Consider the following 22,855-nt stretch of genomic DNA (forward strand, 5'->3'; position numbering starts at 1 on the left):
ACAGGCAGACATGCATTAAGTTAAAACACTAATATAGAAACCAGTAGGTGTGTGGGATGTTCCGGGACTGTGGTGACGCCAGCAGACAGCAGCACGACCTATAGGCTGAACTGAGCGAGAGGGGAGACAAAGATCTTGTGCTCGGGAGCCTGAAAGTGGTCAAACCTGCCATCGCCGTGACACGTGACCAGGCGTCCAATAAAGCAGCGGGCTGAAAGTTTGTTGAGACAAACAGGTTTGCGAAGGCGATTGAGTGAAAGGTAAGGACCACAGAGACTTTTATGAAGGACGTGTACGAACTTTAATGTGTTTAATGCTTTGAAAGTTACCGGGTTAACACCGCACTCAAAGTTGTAACCGCTGATGCCGTGGTGTCCACGTGTATCCTCCTGTCGGACTTCTCCGAATAGAAGAGTAAAGAGTTTTTCGTTTAATGATGACGTTGAACACCTATAGGGCAACAGTTGTAGACTTTTTTGGGGGGAAAGCTGCGGTTAGGATTCAGTTAAAAAGTGGAAGCGTCTTATTTGTTGTAGTTTTTAAGTTACTTGCGAATGGGTGTCAAATATTTTGCATAACAACCGTTACTGATGCGAACTGCCAGGCTGATTATCGTTAATCAACCAACCCAAATAACTTGTTAATACTGCATTAATAAAACACATGTTACCGTTTTTTCAAAGTTAGGAGCCTCATTAATTAACGTCTCTGTATTCGGTGTTGGGGCTGAAAAAAACTAAACTTAAACATGTAAAAGCCCAGTGAATAATGTCTGCGCAGGTAAATTACAGGCATATTCACATTCAGTAGCTATATAACTGAAGATTAAAGGACAATCAGCATTTTGTGTTTCCGTCTTACTTTGAAATAATTGCTCGGTCAGTTATTGCTTTGCCTGTTTACAAGCATGACTCGTGCAAACAAACCTTTCACAGCGTCAGAAAACAGTAAATATTTTAGTCTAGTGTTAGTCTGTGTGTTTAAAAACCTGCTAATTAATGGGCGGTTTGATATGTTCAAAGATGGCTACTCATTGACATTAAGTAAACGGTCAATTTTGCACACGCCTGACTGTGTTGCATAATTAAGCATTTTTAACATGTACTTGTTCATCTCAGTTACAACATTTGTCCTGATTCCTGATTGAGGATGTTTTCTGCCCCTTGAACAGGAACATGTCCCCTGCTCGAGCAGATGAGTTGGGCTACAAACCCCTGGATGGTGGCTGGGGCTGGATTGTTGTGGTTGGGGCCCACATTTCCATTGGTTTCGCCTACTCCACACCAAAAACCCTCTCCATCTTTTTCAAAGAGATCCAAGAGGACTTAGGGGCCAGCTACAGTGAAATAGCATGGGTTTCCTCTATCATGCTAGCTGTCATGTATGCAGGAGGTGAGTTGATTCAATCAGTGCTTCTGTGGGAAAAGAATCACTATTATCAGTTGCATTTCACTGTGAACAAATGTTGCATCTGCGGGATCTTTCACAGGTCAGTTGCTTTATACTATTACTATTTATCTTGCGCACACATGAGTGACGCAGTACACATTCCTGCCAGTGGTTTCACTCTATTTCAGTTGAGAGTTGTCATTCATGCAGCAGCATTTGTGTTCATCACATTCACATCCCCCTAAAAAAAAAACAGTGATTTTCAGTTTAAGCTGATTTTCAGCTATGTTGTACTTCCCGATACGTCTACAACATGTTGCGTTTCCGGATACAATAGTTTATGATGTTTTACAGTTCATAGTAAATGTGGTCCTCTTGTGGTGAGTACAGTTCAAAATATGTTTCACATAATAGAGAGAAAAAATAGAACGCCCAGATAAGCTGTTGATATTGTCCATGTCCCTCAAAGTAATTCAAAAAGGATTGAACTATAGTGTTTGCAGTATAATATTTTATGTTTTAATATTGCCCAGTCCTCTCGCGATTAGGTTGCTATGGCACATCTATCAGGAGAATTGTCCCCATATTTGAGTGAATTTAACTGGTAAAAATGTCATGATTTTTAGCTTATGGGAAGGAAAGAAGAATAAAATCAAAAATAAAGCGTGTTTAGACTACATACTGTATGTGCTAGCTGCTTAAATTGAAATATTTATTAAAAACTAGTGACCAAGATATGTACTGTGTGAGACATTTTACAGTAGAAAACAGTTTTCTCTGTTGGGCAATTTATGTACTGGTGCCATTGTTTCTAAGCTACCTTAAACATTGCTAGCATTGGTGTACTGCAATTTCTCGTTACTTAGCAGTCCCCATATAACCTGATATATCTGTAATATGCTAATATCAGCAGATATACAGTACACTATATCAATAAACCACCTGGTAACCATAAATACCAAAAACTTTAAATTCAGAGTTGCAGCAGAGCTGTTTGGAATTCAGTGTAGTGTGAGGTTTCATACCCTCAGGCCAGCACAGGTTCTGTAGTCAACACCTTTAAATTAATACTCTTTACACGAGTAGAGAATGTATTTATATTGGCCCGCAGATAATAGGCTGCCTGCAGGGTTTACCAGACTGAGCTGTCTTTTTGTATTGTGTTCCCTTAGGGCTCTGACACACCAAGTTCACTTTCAAGAACTAGCAGTGATAATGGTCTGCTGATCAAAGACTCTTTAGATCGTCAAACATCTTCTGTTAAAAGTTGCACTTGATCAGGTCACAAAGACTACAGCTAACGGCTAGCTGACTGTCTGTGTGAGAGGGAGTAAGTAGTCAGTGTTATGTGTTTGTACTGATCAGTAAGTATCATGGCTAAAAGTAAATTCCAGTTTTGGAGCAAATGAAAAACAGTTCTTCAGTTTTTTGTCATCTTGTCTTCTCTACAAAGAAAACAACCTTTGTATGGTATACTCATTTGACCCAGATAGATAATTGACAAATTGACTTCACATGAGTTACTGCACCCACTGAAATAGTGTTAGGCTGCCTAATAAGAGGAATGTTGTCAGTGTGTGTTACTCTCCTGACTGAAATGTAACTATCCGCACTAAAACTCTTTACTCAGTCCTGTCAGTCATTTATGAGTAGTTTTGCTTTTCCTTTTAAAAATTCACTTGTAAAACACATATTCATACAGAAGTTATGTAAGTCATTTGATGTTAAAGGATCAAAGATCCTAAAGTGTTTTGCAGAGATGAGAACATGGTTTGATGTCAAAGTAAACTTTCGCTGTCGTACAGAAACATCACTATTGGCTGCGCAGTGTGTGCATCTGCAGTTAGGCCTGTAACACCAGTGTCAGACTAAGTAGGAGTTGTGACCAGAAGCACTACTTCTTGCAAAGTGGCTCGTTTTTGGCTTTTGACCCTCCTTAGCCATGCAGTGCCCGCTAGTACTCTCAACAAGCCATTGTCACAGGATGAACATGTTTAAAACAGTGACGTTGTCTTCTCAGGATGTTATATTTAATAGTTTCTATTAGGTAACAATTTGTACTGTTTGTAAAAGTGAACATTTTAAAATAGAAAAGTACTAAATTAAAAAAAAAAGTTTTTTCATCTGCTTTCCTGTTCCTATCCTGACCAGATAAATCTTGTGAGTCCTTGAGAACTTGTTCAGACAGACAACAGCAATGCATGAAGAAACACAGCCTCCACATTCCTTTGAATGGGACTAGGACAAGGTTGTCCGGCAAAAAAATTGTCCCTGGCCCTGACCCAACTTTTGCTGGAATTAAATGCAATGTCAGCTGGCAACGTGGCCGATCTGTAATGTGCAAGTCCACATCCCTGGTAGTTTACTTTGTAACAGGAACGGCGTATTTCTACTGCTTACCTCACATATTTAAACCTCAGCTTTATTAGTTGCTTTCAGTGTCTCCTGCTTTTGTGTTTCCTCTACATGGCTAGATCTATGATGACTGGTAGACAGATATCAAACATTATGTGAAAAAAGTTGGAAGCTCTGAGTTGCTGGATCCACATTACATCAACCATCATTGATGGTTCATTGGTTGAATCTTTGCAAAAACATTTTCAACCCTAATTTTAGCAGAATGAATGAATGTCTGCATGTGTTGGGGCCCAACAGAAAAAAAACATTACACCTGGGCCCATGCCACACAGGATACACATACATAATGTGTGTTTGGTGTCATTCCAGGTGTTTGGAACCCTTTGGAAACCCCATTACACATAAAATATGACAAATTAAAGATATTGGGGAGGCTTTACGTGAATTTATCAGTAGCTGTTTTCAAGGGTACAGGGTGTGTGGCTCACCTGCACTCAACTCAGAGTGGCCTAACTGGTGAAATATTCCCCTCCACTGTGGCTCATGCACAGGTCTTTATCATATTGTCCTTGGCAAGGCTTCAGCAATGTCACCCAGTGGAGGAGAGAGACAGGGGGAATATATCAGAGGAAGGTTCAGCACATTGGGGTCTGAAACCAGGTCCCCATGGGAGAGACATGACAGCCCTTTCCAAGAACCTCTGACTCAAGGAGTCCGAATGATGAAGTTATAATGGAAGTAGAAATGGTGGTAGCGCTGGAGATGCCCTATTGTGACACAGCTACAGTGAGAAAGATGATATGTGTCTTTGACCCCCGCAGGCACCTGGTTAACTGTATAAACAGCGGGATGGATATTTTTATTTCATGTACTGTTGCTACAGTGGTACAGCAGATAGTTGTTAAGGACAATTATTCACAGCTCAGCGTGAAGCGAGGAAGATAAATGAAAGAGGAACTCCTTGTTGTGACTGTGACTCATTTTGTACATGCACGTACTGTATGCCTATGTGTATCTACGTAACCATTAATATGGGGTGGGGGGGGGGGGGTTGGTGCACAGTTGATGGCATAAGCACACGAGGAGACCTTTTTAAAGAGATATTTCAGATGTCTGTTTTGACATCAGTGCATGGACAGTCAGCAAGTCCTTTCACTGTGAGATCTCCCAGCAAGTTGGCAGCTTATCAAACAGAAGTAAGCTGGCGAAAAAGTTTAGGTGCTGCTTTATTCTCATCTCAAACCTGACTATACTGTAGAGATGAAACAATTAGGCAATTCATTGATTAGATAATCAACAGAAAAGATATTGTCAACTATTCTGATAATCGATTCATTGTTTAAGTCGTTTTTCATGTAAAAATGCCAAACAAGGGTGGGGAATCCAGCATACCACCCGGGCATGACGGACCCCACTCAAGACAGGACCCTACAGAGAGGAGGAAGGAAAGGAAGACACAGGAGAGAAGTAGGTTGGGTGGGACAGAAAGGGGCACAGAATGCAAGAGCCAAAGAGGAGGAGAGGGTTAGGAGGGTATTTATAGGAAAGCTGGATGTGGAATGATTGAGGTGTGATCCTGCTTTTGAAACTCTTCTCGATAGCTCCAATATACTATATAGAGGCCTGAGAGATCTGTTGTTGATGGTCAAAACTGTGTTTAATGTGGTCCATTAGGCTAGTGTTTTAGCATCTTCCAGCTCATGATTTTTTGATTTTACAGCTCACAACTTTACTGCTTTTATCAGCTCTCATCAACCTTGTTTTCAGTCACAGCATGCAGCTGTTCTCAGCGATATTGCTGTGATGACAGTGTACGCTACTTGTTTAATACAGACAGACAACGTTAGCACACTAGCTTGTGGTCATAGGTGAGATTTAGGGCTGACCCCCAATAGTCAAAGATTCAGTGCTTCAATGGGCGGAGCTCGATCGAATGTCAATCTCACAGTCGAAGCTTTGCAGCGAAACGAGGATCACACCATTTTGCCAATATGGGGGTGCTCAACGTCTGATTTTACATAGAACTACCAGTTTTCTCCCAATAAGTTAATATACAGCCTATAAAATATACATTTCAACATTTAATGCTGTAAATAAACATGTGAAAAGAATAAAACTTTTAACAGATGTTTTTAAAGTGCATGAGTAAATCCAAAATTGTAATCCTAACCCTGGGTCATCATTGCGCATGTGGAGGCGTAGCGTGTATGTGTGCAGTGGCAGCAGAGGAACATGCTGAGGAGACCGAGCTCCAGCTTCACTGGTGTTGTGACGAGTTGTCCGCACATCGCGGGACTTTCGGATAATTTATCACCGTTGATGAACCACACAAAAAATATAAAATAGTTTTTAAATAGCCGGCTACTTGAAATAGACCCGCCCTCGGTTTAGCTGGAAATTTACCGTGTAAGTTGAATGAACGGAGACTGCAGAATTCTGCCTCAAAGCGACCGAAAAACTGTATTGCAGTGCTGCATTAAAAGGTTTTCTACAACAAAGAAGAAGGGTTTGTAGAAAAGCATCTTTAGATTCCGTAATGAAAAAAATTATGTTTTGGCTTCAGTACAGTACGATCCACATATGAAGGTGGTAAATTAACATTTGATTAAGAGAATGACAAGAAGTTTGTGGTCCTACAAATTCTTAATGACTGGTCATAACAAGCATTAATATACAAATATATCCACACAACAAGAACGTTTAAAACGACATACTTTCCCCCTTGCATATTTTTTCCCACTATGCACTGAGAAATTAATCCTCAGCCATATTAAACTTGCTCTTGAAGACAGTAGATGTTTGCCAAACATGTAAAACTGCTCACTGCGCTTTTTTCACCATCCACACTAAGGCCCTTCCCACCACTGCCTTGAAAAGCTGCAGCATGTTTCAGTAATAATGGCAGCCCTTAGTTTGATTGATGTGCTCCCCATTTTTCTATATGAAGTGAGTAAAATAAATATATATTCAAATGATTGGTCTCTCTCTTTATACCAAGAAGTATGGCATGCTACAGAAGGACTAGTGGGGCAATGTCACTCTTTCAGGCAAGGTTATGAATGAAGGGAAGAGTGACAGCATATAAAAGGCTGTTTAATTGCTGATTGATCACTGAGTGTAGTATTTGACATTATCAGGGGAGAGTATAATGAGTCGCCAAGTTGCTTTGCAGTGGACGCAAAAGTGTGGAGGTGTTCCATCACCCGCTGTGATGTCCTTTTGCCCTTGGTTCAGACCTAGAGTGAGAACCGGTGCTGTTGTGTGAAACCTTGATCATTAACAGTAGGTGAGTTAATTACTAACTAACTACAAACTGTTCATGTTGAGATGTAACATATGATCATTCTGAACTGTTCTCTCTGTCTTTCTCTTTGTCTGCCTCCTCCTCTTTGCAGGACCAGTGAGCAGTGTGTTGGTCTGTCGCTTTGGAAGCCGGCCTGTAGTCATACTGGGTGGACTGATGTGTGGGGTCTCTATGGTAGCTGCTTCGTTTGGGAGCTCCATCATGTACCTCTACTTTTGCATTGGCGTCATTGGAGGTAATGTACTACTTTGTTTTGTTTTTTTACATTATCTTATGACAAGGGGTGGCTGTGGCTCAGGCGGCAGAGAGGGTTGCCTGTTAATCAGAAGGTCAGTGGTTCAATCCCCGGCTCCTCCAGGTTGCATGTCGAATGTGTGTCAATGTTAGTTTCTGTTTGAGCACTAAAGCTGATGATACACAGAGCAACTTTTAGAGCAATCGTGCAGGGCAATGTTGCCGTCACTAGTAATGAGTAAAGATTACTACCGTAATTTTCTTCCCCCAGCACTCTGCCAGCCGCCCCGCCCCGCCCCGCCGCTATCCGTTCAAAACATCATCGGACTTGCCACAAGCAACATTGCCCAGCAACATTGCTCAAAAAGTTGCCCCGTGTATCATCAGCTTTAGGCTCAGTGTGTGATTGTGATGTAGTGTAAAAGCGCTTTGAGTGGTTGCAAAGACAAGAAAGGCACTATACATATACAAGGCTACCTGGAAAAAGCTCTAGCCAGGTTGATAGATTTTGTTACTTACCAGCATCAGGAATCCAGAGACATTTAGTTAATCTCAGCCAAAAACCAAGACAAAGTGTATTTTCAACACATGACTAAGCCAACTCATTTAATAATATGGATCCCAAACGTGTTTACCTCCCTGTTTGCCATTCCCATCAGCCCTGGCTATGCCCCTCTGTGGTAGGAAACGGCTGCAACATCCCTTCCAAATCTTTGGGTTACCAGGGTTCTCATTTATAAAACTGTGCGTAGAAACCTCACTAAAAGTAAACGTGCGTTCAAAAGCCAAAAATGTCGTACGCCAAAAAATATTCAGACTTGGTTACAAGTGTGTGTAAATTACAATAAACTTGAAATGTGGCGCATGTGAAGGAGCTCCATGTCCAACCTTTCAAACGCCCATAGTTGCCTATAAATGGTCAGTGAAACGCCCCTCATTCACTCATATTAATACGTCCTGACTGCATGAAGAAAAGGAGGTAAATTCTGACAGAAAAGCTACAAAACAAGATTTAACCTTTTGGTGAAGCTGAAGCATGTTGTTTGGTGGGTAAAAAAACGCACTTTCATGCAACGCTTGTGCACCCGAGGAAAGGGGGCACCGGAGCCAAGCAGTCAACCAAATGCATTCCGCTTGTGTTTAAACATTTATTTAGGCTACACAAACACAACGCTGGCGATGAGTTAAAAGAAATATGACTGTGACTGTCATTTTTCAATAATTCAATTGGTGCACATGTGATAACAATACATGAAACTATGCTCTCCTATTCGCTCGACTGACTAACGCACTGAAAACGGCATCAATTTAAATTTAATTTGTCCTCCTGTTCACTTTATTTATGAGAATAAATTGCACTGCATGCAAGTATTAATTAATATGATTCCTGTTGAAACTGTCCAGCAGATTTGAGGTGTTCTTTTGCAGAAACAGATACCTCTGTTTGTGTTTATTGTCCTCAATCATGGTTCTTTTTGTGCGCCGCAAATGGTCTTAAATTGTGTTTCTTTATTGTGCACTTCAGGGAAAATCAGTCAAACGAGTGTCTGAATATTTAGAAAGGCCTATACTATTCAGAGGTAATATTTCGATTTATTTTACACAGTAGTAGGCCTATTCATTTCAAACAGTTTCATCCTTCTGCCGTGTGAGTCGCCGTTTCTCATTTCTCCTCTTTATGTGCGTACGCATGGTTCAGAGTTTACTTACAGGATGCACATTTCCCCGCCAAGTTTGTTTTTTTATAGATCACAACATTTGCTTGGGAAGTGGCGTACGCACGTTTCCAGCCCTGTTTTGTACGTACGCACTGTTTATAAATTCCCTTGACTAGGCTGCCATGCTGTTTGTCGGGGCTCAGGGCATCTACCTTAGCTCCTGGGGCACAGTTAGAGCACCAAGGGGACCGGGATCAGGACAGTAATTAAGACAGAACCGTCCCTGATCCCATGGAGCATGGTCTTTCGTGGCCCTCTGTACTTCCCGTAGGCTCCCATCATAGTCGTCACAAGGGGGATCTCTGCCACCCTGCGAGGCTCATTACCCTGCCAAGGACTGCTGTGAAGGATTAATAGGCCCAGCAAGGGGCCAGGCCATGTGTGGTGCCTGAGGGCATGTGTGTGCCCTGCTCTGCTCCCCTGTGCCCTGGCTCACCTAGCAGACATAACAGACATGCAGACATATCCTTACACACATGCATGCACAAATGCACACACTTCACCAGAAAGATAACAAATTAGTTGAAAAACACTCCAGACTCAGTGAGTGGCTTTAAGTAAGTACTTATCCTTTTATATACAGCTCCTTGCCCAGATTCCTTGTTGTCCCTCTGCACCTTTATTTGGGAGGGGCTGTCATTTTGAGGTAGGCATGAACAATCCAGGTCACAATACAAGGTAGCAGAAAAGCAGCTGTGGAATCATATATAAAGCATAGAGGTCAGCATATTGGATGTTCAAGATCTTAAAAGTTCACATTGTTGATTATGTGGGACAAGAAGTGCTCAAGTGATCAATTGTTTCAGATGTAGGATGTTTAGAGCAGTTACAATAGCCATCAAATGGTGAAAAACTTGTCAGCTGTGCAGTGCAAAAGTGACAGTGTGCAGGGGATTGGGCAGTTTCATCATTTTTTGTTACCACACAAATCCAGGGTTCAAACTCCCAGGTTGTGGACAATGGACAGTTTGCTGGATGGACACTGGTGAGGGTCACTGCTCTAGCAAGTCCTGCTGGTTATTTAGGGTGCCAGCCTGGAAGGCGATGGATTGCATGCCTTGTCGTGCATGGCCAGGTCAATAGTGACATCAGCAGTGGACAAAGATTGTGAGAAAACAGGCACAAAATATAAAAACAAAAGACAGTTGAGTTTGCTCAAAGCTGAGCAAAACTGTGAGGTGTGTGTTCTAGCACCATGTATCAGTTTATCCAATTTGTCTATAATTGGGCCTGTGGCCATTGTTTTTGGGAGCAGAGGGGGAAGTTGCTGTAGTTTTTGATGTCCACATGATTGCATCAACTTGTGGACAATCTGAGGTGCTCTGGTCGGGTGCCTTGGCAACATAGAGAGTGTTGATGAACTTTATACCATGTATTGATTATCACTCCTACCAGCAAAGACATGGAGATAAGGTTGAAAAACAGTGGAGTATTCCTTTAACAAGACTAAATTAAACCAAATGTCATTCAGAAGTTAACATACTTTAAATTTAATTTAAAGCTAATTTTGTAAATTCATTTTTAATAACACATTTTCTTTACATTTCATCCATTTTACTCATTAACATTTCAGTATCTCTTTATTCATTTAATTTGTTTTCGATATCCCTCCATGCCTTCCCTATTAAATTAAGAAATGATCAGCCAAATATATAACAACATGCCACTTTTGATGCTTGATGTTTGGATGACCAAAGATGTTGAAAAATCAATAATATTATCTATTAATTACTCGCTGAATTGCTACTTGCAGTAATGAATGCCACATTTTGTGAATTGTCTTTCTTTTTTAAATCTGTATTGCAACAATGTTCAATTTCTGTGTTAAGTGTGTGTGTGTGTGTGTATAGAGAGAGAGAGAGACTGTAAAATCAAGGTTGCTGTTCCCTTTTTATTGCTGGAAAATTTTTGCTGAAATAGAATTTACTCTGTAAATCATCATATAGTAATCCTGTTTGGACCTATTCTGAGAAAACCCTTTTCCTCCAGCTTCATTATGGAACCAGAGAAGACAATTAAATTTACTTTGGAAAGGGAGAATAGCACCCTAACTATTTACCTGTGGCTCTTCGTGGAAAATTAGGTGCTATTAAATAGAATTTTGGGGTAAAAAGGCAACAATTGAATGCATTAACCAGGCTCTCTAATTTATTTCTACTTAAATTGATAAACTATTTCTGAAATAATTCCAACAGTGAGTGCCCTTTGGAGTGTAGTTTCAGGAAGGGTTTATTATTGAGGATTTTTGAAATGTGAAATGTTTTTTTTTATCTGTCTACATACAGGTTGTGGACTCTCCTTAAACCTCAATGCATCTCTCACCATCATCAGCAAGTATTTCCTTGCCAAGCGGCCTTTAGCCAATGGACTGGCAATGGCCGGGAGTCCAGTGTTTCTATGTTGCCTGGCCCCTGTCAACCAATATTTACTGGTAAGGTTTGGTTGGAGAGGAAGTCTCCTCATCCTCGGGGGTCTGATGCTCAATTGCTGCGTTGCTGGGGCCCTGATGAGGCCTGTTATTCTGCCTTGTAAGCCAACACTTCGTGCACCGCAAGAAAAAGTGGAGGAGCAGCCAAATAACTGCAACACTAAGTTAAAAGGAAGCTGTATGAAGAAGTTCTTGGATTTGTCCTTCTTCAAGGATAGAGGCTTCATCATCTACCTCATTGGGAACGTCATGTTCATCTTCGGTGCCTATGCGCCCATTTTGTTCCTGTTAACATATGCTATTAAGCAAGGCATAGAGGAGTACTCCGCAGCCTATCTGCTCTCTATTATGGGCTTTGTGGACATGTTTGTTCGTCCTGGCACCGGCCTGCTAGCCAACAGCAAGTGGATCAGGCCCAGAATACAGTACTTCTTCAGCTTTGCCATGGTTTTTAATGGCATGTGCCACCTGCTGTGCCCACTGATAAAGAGCTATGCCTTCCTGGTGGTCTACACGGTATTTTCTGGCGTGGGTTTCGGCATGGTTTTCGCACTGATATTTGAATGTCTGATGGACCTGATGGGAACTCAACGCTTCCCCAGTGCTGTTGGATTGGTCACCATCATCGAGTGCTTCCCCATGCTACTTGGACCACCTGCTGCAGGTAAGTGTGCACACTGACCATAAACTATCCATTTAAAGACCTAACAGAATCAGTGTGACTCACTGAAAAAGCAAGACCTCTCAGCAAAGCACATTTCCATGTTTACCTGGATTGTTCAATTTGATAAGCCAGGCATAGGCACAAGTGTTTACTTTCAGCTCACTTTAGATTGCTTTATGCTGCTCCTTTCTGCCACTGAAGAGGAAGCGAATATTGTACGTCTGCAAACACACTTGGGGGGGAAAAAAAAAACTATTACCATTGCTACAGCAGAAATAAACAGCCAGTTTGGAGCAAACTATTTTGCAAACAATACAGTAAACCGCATTACAAAATAGAACTTCTTTCTTTCTCCCTTCGTGTGTTTCGTCTCTGTTTTAGTCATGGGCTGTGCATTATGTTGCAGTAGAGTTCAGTTGCCCGCTAGGGGGTCATTATAGAAAGACAGAGTAGGATTATCACTTGTGAATTAGGCTGTTTTGGGGTGCACGAATGGTACAATATGCTGCTACATCAGTACGCTGTACTGTCAAAAGGGCAGCAGAATCACATACTACTTGAAAACAGCTCATTTGTAGTCCAGCCGTTTCCGAAAACTAAATGTGCCTCATATAACGCTCGCCAAGCGGCTAGTCTGACACGCCCTCAAAAACACCAGTGGAAAAACACTGAGCTGCAGCACACACCTCTCCTCTCCCTTTCAAACATTAGCTACCCTCCAGGCAGTCAATGGACATAAAGTTGTTACTGTGATGTAGAGACAGAGCTCAGTTAAAACTTTATGGATTAAAGATATTTTTGTTACAGATTAATAACTCACCACTCTGAAATTCTTGCTCCAGTCTACAGGTGCTGGTCATATAATTAGAATATCATCAAAAAGTTGATTTATTTCAGTAATTCCACTCAAAAAGTGAAACTTGTATAATGTATACATTCATTCCATACAGACTGATATATTTCAAGTGTTCATTCCTTTTAATTTTGATGATTATAACTGACAACTAATGAAAACCCCAAAATCAGTAAGAATATTGTGAAAAGGTTCAATATTGAAGACACCTGGTGCCACTCTAATCAGCTAATTAACTCAAACACCTGCAAAGGCCTTTAAATGGTCTCTCAGTCTAGTTCTGTAGGCTACACAATCATGGGGAAGACAGCTAACTTGACAGCTGTCCAAAAGACGACCATTGACACCTTGCACAAGGAGGGCAAGACACAACAGGTCATTGCTAAAGAGGCTGGCTGTTCACAGAGCTCTGTGTCCAAGCACATTAATAGAGAGGCGAAGGGAAGGAAAGATGTGGTAGAAAAAAGTGTACAAGCAGTAGGGAAAACTGCACCCTGGAGAGGACTGTGAAACAAAACCCATTCAAAAATGTGGGGGAGATTCACAAAGAGTGGACTGCAGCTGGAGTCAGTGCTTCAAGAACCACCACGCACAGACGTATGCAAGACATGGGTTTCAGCTGTCCCATTCCTTGTGTCAAGCCAGTCTTGAACAAGACATAGCGTCAGAAGCGTCTCGCCTGGGCTAAAGACAAAAAGGACTGGACTGCTGCTGAGTGGTCCAAAGTTATGTTCTCTGATGAAAGTAAATTTTGCATTTCCTTTGGAAATCAAGGTCCCAGAGTCTGGAGGAAGAGAGGAGAGGCACAGAATCCACGTTGCTTGAAGTCCAGTGTAAAGTTTCCACAGTCAGTGATGGTTTGGGGTGCCATGTCATCTGCTGGTGTTGGTCCACTGTGTTTTCTGAGGTCCAAGGTCAACGCAGCCGTCTACCAGGAAGTTTTAGAGCACTTCATGCTTCCTGCTGCTGACCAACTTTATGGAGATGCAGATTTCATTTTCCAACAGGACTTGGCACCTGCACACAGTGCCAAAGCTACCAGTACCTGGTTTAAGGACCGTGGTATTTCCTGTTCTTAATTGGCCAGTAAACTCGCCTGACCTTAACCCTATAGAAAATCTATGGGCTATTGTGAAGAGGAAGATGCGATAGGCCAGACCCAACAATGCAGAAGAGATGAAGGCCACTATCAGAGCAACCTGGGCCCTCATAACACCTGAGCAGTGCCACAGACTGATCGACTCCATGCCACGCCGCATTGCTGCAGTAATTCAGGCAGAAGGAGCCCCAACTAAGTATTGAGTGCTGTACATGCTCATACTTTCCATCTTCATACTTTTCAGTTGGCCAACATTTCTAAAAATCCTTTTTTTTGTATTGGTCTTAAGTAATATTCTAATTTTCAGAGATACTGAATTTGGGATTTTCATTAGTTGTCAGTTTTAATCATCACAATTAAATGAAATAAACATTTGAAATATATCAGTCTGTGTGGAATGAATGAATATAATATCCAAGTTTCACTTTTTGAATGGAATTACTGAAATAAATCAACTTTTTGATGATATTCTAATTACATGACCAGCACCTGTATGTTGCCAAGCTAGTTGGCAACATGTGGCCTATAGCTGAATAGAAGTTGTTTACGGGCTTCTCGCTGACCTGCCCTTCTCTGCTTCTGATTGGCTAGTAGTCCTTAACTAGGAACTGCGCACGTGCAACTCCCAACAAAGATCATTTAGAGACAAGATGAATCACTCCATTGCTAAAAGGAAGCGTTCAACACAAGGTGAAAAGAGGAGCTGCAGCAATGTGCAGTATGAAAAAATATAGTGTTTTTTGAAAATTAAACCATGTAAGCCTGTTCTGGTACAACCCCTAAAAAGGATTTTAAACCTGAAAATGAGCATAATACCACCTCTTAAAGGATCATACTCCAGTGCTATGGCCCTATAAATAAAGATGTGGTGTTAACAAACTGTAAAAGGCTTACTGTTTACTGGTGCTGTGATTTACATCAGGCAGTGGCTGCCAAAATGCTCCCCACAAACTCAGGATTCATGTATATGAATGAATAGAGTGAAATGCACCAGTTTGGTCTGATTATCAGGCTAAAACAATGATGAACATGAAGTTTAATGCCTAGAGGGTGGCAAGGAATCAATAACAATCTACTGTATATACTATATAGTGAGTGTAGGGGTGAGAGGGAAGGGGCAGGGACTGAAGAGATGTCTTTTCTGTCTGTGACACAAAATGTTGAGTGATATTGCATTAAAGAAACAACAGACAAAATTAAAAATAGTCTCACAGAAGTTCCCCAATGTTACTTCCAGCCTGTGTGTCCTGTGCCATCATTGGATCTGGTAAATTTAGTAGTGGAGTCACACCACCTTGCTTATATATAGATAGCTCTCAGCTTTGTCAGAAATCGCAATGTTGTGAAGGGGAAAACCGTAGACGCCAGGCTGAAGTTGGGTTGATAATCACCAATTTTGTCACTCCAAACCAGGGATTTTCAAAGTCTGACTGTGGGTCCCCCTTTGGATAAAAATACAGACAACTGCGTGGCAAATTGGCATCTTTAAGATTGCCAAGTTAGCTATAAGCAATTTCTGTTTGCTGTGTATCCATGGATTTACAGTTCACTTGATTACTTTACTACTGAAGTCCACCTATTATTTAGATGGAATACTGTTGTCTATGTATATAGAGACCTAATTTCAATACAGCCAATTAAATCTTACATCAAGTAGTAACGTCAGCGTTTCACAACACAACACACTAGCCTCAGACTTTGAACAGCCCACATTAGCTTTCCTGCTGAGGTCTCCTTCTTATCTAACTTGCAAACATGAAACGCACATCTTGTCCTGCACCGTAGCTTTGTGAACGAGTGCACTGCACGCTAGATATCTAATGAGCCGCTCAGCTGCAGAACATAGAACAGCATGTAAACGTACCTGCAAATGTCACTTCAGTGGAACATTCTGCCCATGACATGATGTAGGCTAACAGCACATGTTTGTTTACTTGTTTACAAGTTTCTGTAACACCAGCACAGAGCGTTTTTAGAGCCCTAGGCGAAATCTGTTTAGGATTCTCCCCTCCCAAACGTTCAACATGAATATTTAAGACGGTATTAATCCATAAATTAAGTGACTCCCTTTCATATATGTTGTCAGTGGGTATTCGTGTCATGGGTTGGTCTCACTGTATTTGTTTTTATTTGTCAGCATCAAACTACAACTTTTGGACTCTTTCTGTTTACCAACCCATCAAATACAAGAAAAAGCTCCTTTTGATCTGATGACTTGTGTCTCCAGCAATGCGTCTGTCTCTGATAGAGCTTTAGATTGAAGTGTTGGACAGCTACCTTCATGGTCTAAATAACTGTGTAATCAAAAGGATATTGTTTATCCTCTCAGCTTTCTTGGCATTGTCAAGATTAGTGCATCCACAATAAAACATTCTTCTCTTGATTCAGTAAAAACAGAAGTGTGAAACCTAATGACAGTAATACTCTCTGATAAAGGAGCCATTGGGGAAAATGGTTTTTGAGTGACAATTTGTCATCGATAAGACTAATAGGAATTGAGGCCTTGCTGCTGGCACTAGAGCCTGTAACAGCTGCCAAAGCGGCTGGCAGGAAATAAGTTGTTCCAGTATGTAAATCTATTCATGCTTACTGCTGAGGTAACTACATTGTTGTGAAATTATACTAAAGACAATTTTTCACTGTGCTGCACGCATGCTGTGTAACGCATGCAGTAATCTTTTTACAGTCTAAATAAATTTTTCACATGTCAAAGACATTGACTAGTCGACCAATAGAAAATGTATCAGCAATTATTTTGATAATATATTTTTTCTTTTTCAAGAAAAAATATCAAAAAATACCCCAAATTCCCTAATTCCAGCTTTTCAATTGTAAGGATTTGCTGCTCATCTCTGTTTTATATAAATGTAGACTGAATGTCTTTTTGGATTGTTGGTCAGACAAAAAAAAAAAAAAATCAACTTGGGCTCTGGAAAACCATACCAGACATTTTCCCCAGTTTCAGACAAATGAAGACTTAACATAGCATGGTTTATTGAGCCCGGCTGAAGAGATACAGTGCTAGCATACAAGATGTGAACATATCGAATGCTAGCACCAAATCTGAAGCATAAAATCTTTTGGTCCCTTTTAAGTTTCTCTTTTCCCCCTAGTGCCTGTAGGTTTCCCTATTAGGTCATCTTTAGTTGGCCTTAACCTAGAACAACTAATCTATCTGATGTTTACACTCCAATTCTGCGTCATATTAGAATCTATTCTATCCCTGAGTTGCTCTAATCTGTGGAGCCAGTGAGTTCTTGTAGACATTCTTGTGAGACTCAACCTTGGAAGATTCCCAGACAACACCGATATCTGCTAGCTGATGATGCCTGAGCTACTGTCTCTACCTTATCAGTCTAACTGTTGTCTCCCTAATAAGGACAGTTACATGTGAGAAATAACTAGAACTGGAAAGTCAGTGAACATTTGTGGGGTCAGCTAATTGACTCTTAAGCTAGACCTGTCTTACCTTCCCCTGTTAGATCAATTAAGACACCTAAGAATATTCTTTAACAGGTTGCGATCAGGATACTCTATATCATACCATAGTCAAATGTACCCTACAGTAGGACGTGAAGTTTGCTGATGTCACACTAATTAACAAACAGCTGTGAACTTTTAAGTTGTACTCCAACTTGTTGGAAAACATATTTGTTCACAGTCACAGAATAAGGCTCTGTTTAGCCCATGTGAGGAATATTGTTAGTCATTACATTAACCACACACGCCATCTCCCACTCAAATCTTGCAACACGAACAGTACTTGTAGTTTCAGTCCGTTGAATAGCACACAGAGTAACTTTCTTAACCATAATGCTAGTATTGTAAGTGATGTGCTTTAAAACTGCCAGACACAGAATAAAAAAATATTACTCTTAGTCATTGCTCAGCTTGTGCACCCATCAATATGTAACCGTTCAAGTTCACTTAGAAAGGCCTGTTTATGCTGAGGACGTACAGTGCTGTAGCGGAACAGGACTTAATCAGCTGTGCATATCGTCCCATTGACAAACTTTACATTTGCCTCCAACCTGAGTTTTAATGAGGTGAAAATTTATAGGCCCCCCAAGTTTGTCTGGTGCGACCCTGTTCTGAGGCGCTCATTTAATAGGGTAAATAAGTGCCTCCCGCACGTCTAACAGTCTCCCCTAACTAGTCTGCTTGTTACTGCTCCTCCAAACCTCCGGGTCAATCCAATTAGGAGGAAGTGAGGTAAGTGGTTGTAATTAGCCTTTTGCTTTGGGTGTTTAATGACGCTCAGTTCAAACTCTCATCATTGAAGTCCTGTACCTGGGCCATAATTAAGCTGTGAATACATTAAAAAAATAAAAGAGGTGACTATGCCAGATGGACCTAATCACCGCTCAGCCAATCAAGGACCGTCTTAATGAGGGTGATGGTCATTGGCGTCCACGTACCAGATGAGTGCTATCAATCAGACGACACAGCCTGCATTGAGACAGCTGAATCTGATCCAAATGCAAAGTGACCCCTCCAAGTGTATATGCACACACACACACACACACACACACATACGAACATTATTATTATCATTGTTTATCTTAAAGATGGTAATTGGTGCAATAAAGGTGGCTACCAAATCTGTAACAAGTAATGGGGCCAGCCAGTCACAGCCAAAGATTTGTTGAAGGTTGGAAAGGGAAAAAAACAGAACCAGGTTGTTAGAAACACTCCTGAGTTTGGTGATAATAAGCAAACGGTTAAATCCTTTTAAGTATATATGATTGTTATTGATGATGCTGAGAAAAAGGATCAAATATCTCTCTGCCCTTTTACTGAATTTAGTTGAAAGTGTGTTTGATAATTTAGGTGACTTTGAGGACCGTTAAGTAAACACCTTCCTTCTGAAAATTAATCGCACTTCCATTGATTCAATAAGGCTCTAAAATGGTATAAAGGCGGGATTGATAGATAGACAGGCAGACAGACTGTCATACATGCGGAGACTGAGAGAGATAGCGACACTTGGCCATCGATCCGTGTCTGAAGTCAGGGGGGTCGGGGTGCGGTTGAGACTCTGAAAACCTGGAGGCTTAAATCTGATCTAAACTACATTTGTCACTTTTCTCCAGAACTGGGCTCGATATTTATGGCTCTGAGAATGGGCCTCTCTTCTGATTCGTTTTGGTAGCAGCCGTCCAAATTGCCTTCCCAGAGATGCAGGGAGCGCCAGGAAGGGTGTAATGGCCCTCTGTCATTTCCGACATGGCTCTTCTCAAGTTGGCCCACGCTCACCCTAACTCTCTTGCGCGAGCACACACACACACACACACACACACACACACACACACACACACACACACAGTCAAATCTGAGTTTGGTCTTGCTGTTCACCTTCAAATTTATAGTGGTCAAATGAAGATATTATTCAGTGACATATTGTGTTTTGCTTGTCTTGTCTTGTTTGTATAGACATGGTATGGCATATAATGGGTAGAACTGACACCGGCTTAGTTTGAAATATAATGTCTTTGCATCTTTCTGCCCGTCTCCGAACAGGGTTACTGGTTGACATCTTTGGTGACTACAAGTACCTTTTCTTCATGTGTGGCTCAGTGATCGTGACGGGCGGGGTCTTTCTCTTCGTCATGAACATCTTCAACTACCACATGCAGGAAAAAGCAAAGGACACAGAGCAGAACCAAAAAAGCATAGAGAACCAGGACCAGGTGAGCGTCTCAGAGACAGGGATGAACCAGACCCCCGAGGCAGCGATGGAACGAACTGAGCCTGAGGCTAAAGAGAAGAACGGAGCCCAGAGAAATCCCTTGCCGGAGAACGCAGAAACTTTAATGTAATTCTCCTATCAGGTGCCATTAAATCATTGCAGAAGAAGAGAGCGCAAGGAGACGATGAAACGTGTGAGTGCCATTCAAACCGTGAACAGTGGAAAACAATGCAAACTGTGTATTTATTTGAGAAAGGTTTTCGCCTGACACTATTTTAGTCTCTTCAGTGGAGCGGAAGTCCCATGCTTCACGTATATCATGATTTCTTCCCGGAGTCTGTTTCCACTGGACTTCATTGCATTTTGCGTTTACCGATACATCAACCTTTCCACCTCAAACAAGAGTAAAAACTTTTTTGCAATAGTCTAGTTTTTTTTCCAATTTTCTGAGCTTCCACTCATTTTAACGGATATATTGATGGATGGGAACACAACACTCATTCGTTCTTTCTGTCAATGAACAGTCATTTTGACGTTTGATTTATAGTCAAGTCATTTAACAAGCAAACAAGACCAAAAGCCTATTGTCAGCTAATATGCTGATGCTAAGCAGGTATAATGTTTACTGTTTTCACCATCTTACTTTAGTGTGTTAGCACGCTAACATTTGCTAATTAGCACTAAATACAAGAGACTGCTGAAGCTGACTAGTTTGTCAAGTATTTTGTAAAAAAAATAAAAAGTCTGTGGGCTTCATCCTCAGGGGATTGTGAATCTTGTACAAAAATACACAATCCTCACAAGCCACAGAGAATGCTGAAGTATACACAGCCTCAATATATGAGAGGGAATTAAACATATCTGAGAGTGACTGTTTGCAGTAATTGTTACATGATCATGAACATACCCATCCACTTTCCTGTTTAGTGATTGCTAACTGTCCAATTCTCAGTAATCTAATGTAAATATGAAAATATAAATTACCAGTTTGTCTGTGCTGCTGCTTCCTGATCTGAGGAACTGGTGCTAAAAGAGTTTGTTAAACCATTTGAAACCCATTGCTGGTCAGGTCTATGTAGATGGCCAGCATTTGTGCATGGTCAAATTGACTCTGGGCCACTGCCTGCTAAAACAGACTGGCCCACCTCTTCATTATCAAAACGGTAGGGCCCCCGGGAAGTCTTCACCCTCAGTAAAAACTAGGTTTGGGTAGTACCTTCCTGACATTTCACCGGTGTATATGATGTATATGGCGGTCGCTGTTGAGTAGTTCCATTTTGTGTGTGTAGTGAGTGTGTGGTTGAGCAAGAAGGCACAGGGAGAAGAGGAAATGGTGAGCAGTGAAGTTGTTGTAAATGCACAGTGTAGGTTACGGTTTGTCAGCGAATAAAGGCTGCAGCTAAAGCTGTGTTTGTCTGTTTACCAACCTCTGGAAAAGTGTTGGAAAAGTCACGTTAAAGATGTAAGGCAGTTTCACACTATATCACCTACTTTTAAGGCATCCAATACATGACCTCAATACAATATCTCAGTTTAATAGAAAGAGGAGCGTCTGTATTTTTGACGGTATTGAAAGTGTAAATACCCTGATATACCGTAATCTTGACACAGCCCAAGCCTAGTCAGAACCCGGGATCCCAATTTCATCTGACATGGTGTGTGCCAGATCCAGCCGATGGGGCATTGTCAACCCTTTACAGCCTCCACCCTAGCATGGTTATTACACTAGTTCTTCCCATGGCAAAGCCTAGAGTGCTGTGGCTGCCCAACGAGAGTGGCTGGACAGTTACGTGAAATGCCAGAGCCCTAGACTCCCTCAAGATAAAATAATTCATGCAGGAGCCTGGGTCCTGACCTAAGTAATGCTTACATACTTACGGAATATGTGGGGTAGGGTATAGAGAACCTCAGGGGTGCTGCCATGAGATAATTTTCGCTGACAGTGTTTACATAATAAAACTGGCAATACGTTTTGCACATGAAATACTGTAGACATGGACGTATTACTGGTGTGATGCTTTATCTCCTCTTTAGTCAGTTAATTCACTGGAAATAAGTCTATAATGCACATACAGTAAAAAAAAACAAACGTGTAACTTAAGTGTGATATTGGGTTTTGATCATTCTGTAATCTTCACCAAATACTGTCTTTGCATTTTTGTCAGTATTTATTTAATTTGAACTTTTATGCTGAAACATATTTTAAACTATGATGTGTGTTCCACAATAATGTAATAACTTTGTGTTGACATTTAGCAGGGACATTTGTAATTAGGGCGAGAATGGATTTCCATGCTCTGTTAATTGATTTGTCACTGTGTGTATTTGTGAGGGAATATGTTTGTCTGAGCGGCAGTGAGTAACAAAAAGTGAATGTGTATTATAAATAATCCGAAATCTAGCTATTATAGGTTGTTATTTGAAAAAGTTGTTTGATTATTATAGCTGTATATCAACTTCTGATATGTTATATGCACATATGGTATAGAATGTACAATTGCTATATGGATAAAACTTTATTGTTAACCTTAATAAAGTTCCTATGTATTTCATTCTGTGTTTTTTTATATTTATATACATATTATGGCAGATTTTTGTCATATCAGAAATTTGTCTTGCACCAATAAAGTCAGACCTATTTGTTGTGGGTGATGATTTTTGTTTTGCAAATGAGGAGAATGAATAGTTCAGACTCATTTCCTCCATCAGTTAGGGACAGTAGTCCTAATTTTCCAGGACAGACAAACGCGTTTTTGCGTTCCACATTCAAGCAGCGAGGTAAGTGACACTCGGACACGAGAAATGCCATCAACTCGAGATCTACCACGCAGCTTCTCAATGTTGGTCGCTGTGTCCAATTTTTCACGACAATTAAAAGGCTGGGGAACAAGTTTGGAAATGTCAGCAGCTTAAGGGCGTGAGCACCTAATGAAGCAAGACCCGGATGTTCCAGGCTAGTGCTTTGAGCTGCATGCAGCCCCCACACACATCAGCAAATCAGTGGGCCAATAAATTAGAAATGTGCGCGCAAACATGCATGCACACACGTTTTTGCTATCTCCTGTATCATGCAAGGTCTTTGGACATGACAAGGTGGAAAGGTCCCCCAGAGACGAGGC

The 22,855-nt window shown here is 41.1% G+C and overlaps 1 protein-coding gene across 3 annotated transcripts; it reads left to right on the plus strand.

Moving 5' to 3' along the window:
• The first annotated feature begins 130 nt into the window (after window positions 1–130).
• LOC119885715 (monocarboxylate transporter 2-like) lies at window positions 131–22,288 on the plus strand. Of its 3 annotated transcripts, none has more exons than XM_038695913.1 (5): window positions 131–260; window positions 1,172–1,392; window positions 7,143–7,286; window positions 11,289–12,095; window positions 19,568–22,288. In XM_038695913.1, exons 2-5 carry the CDS (start codon window positions 1,176–1,178, stop codon window positions 19,864–19,866), a joined length of 1,467 nt encoding a protein of 488 aa, XP_038551841.1. In that variant the 5' UTR covers window positions 131–260; window positions 1,172–1,175; the 3' UTR covers window positions 19,867–22,288. The 3 variants fall into 3 exon arrangements, with proteins under 3 accessions (XP_038551841.1, XP_038551842.1, XP_038551843.1); XM_038695914.1 differs by lacking the exon at window positions 131–260 and adding an exon at window positions 6,920–7,033 and having other exon boundaries at window positions 1,263–1,392; XM_038695915.1 differs by lacking the exon at window positions 131–260 and adding an exon at window positions 6,920–7,029 and having other exon boundaries at window positions 1,263–1,392.
• The last annotated feature ends 567 nt before the right edge of the window (window positions 22,289–22,855 follow it).

Source organism: Micropterus salmoides, unplaced genomic scaffold, assembly GCF_014851395.1.
Source record: "Micropterus salmoides isolate LMB-PRFRI ecotype aquatic unplaced genomic scaffold, ASM1485139v1 Ms_hic_scaffold_4, whole genome shotgun sequence".
Classification (NCBI taxonomy): Eukaryota; Metazoa; Chordata; class Actinopteri; order Centrarchiformes; family Centrarchidae; genus Micropterus; species Micropterus salmoides.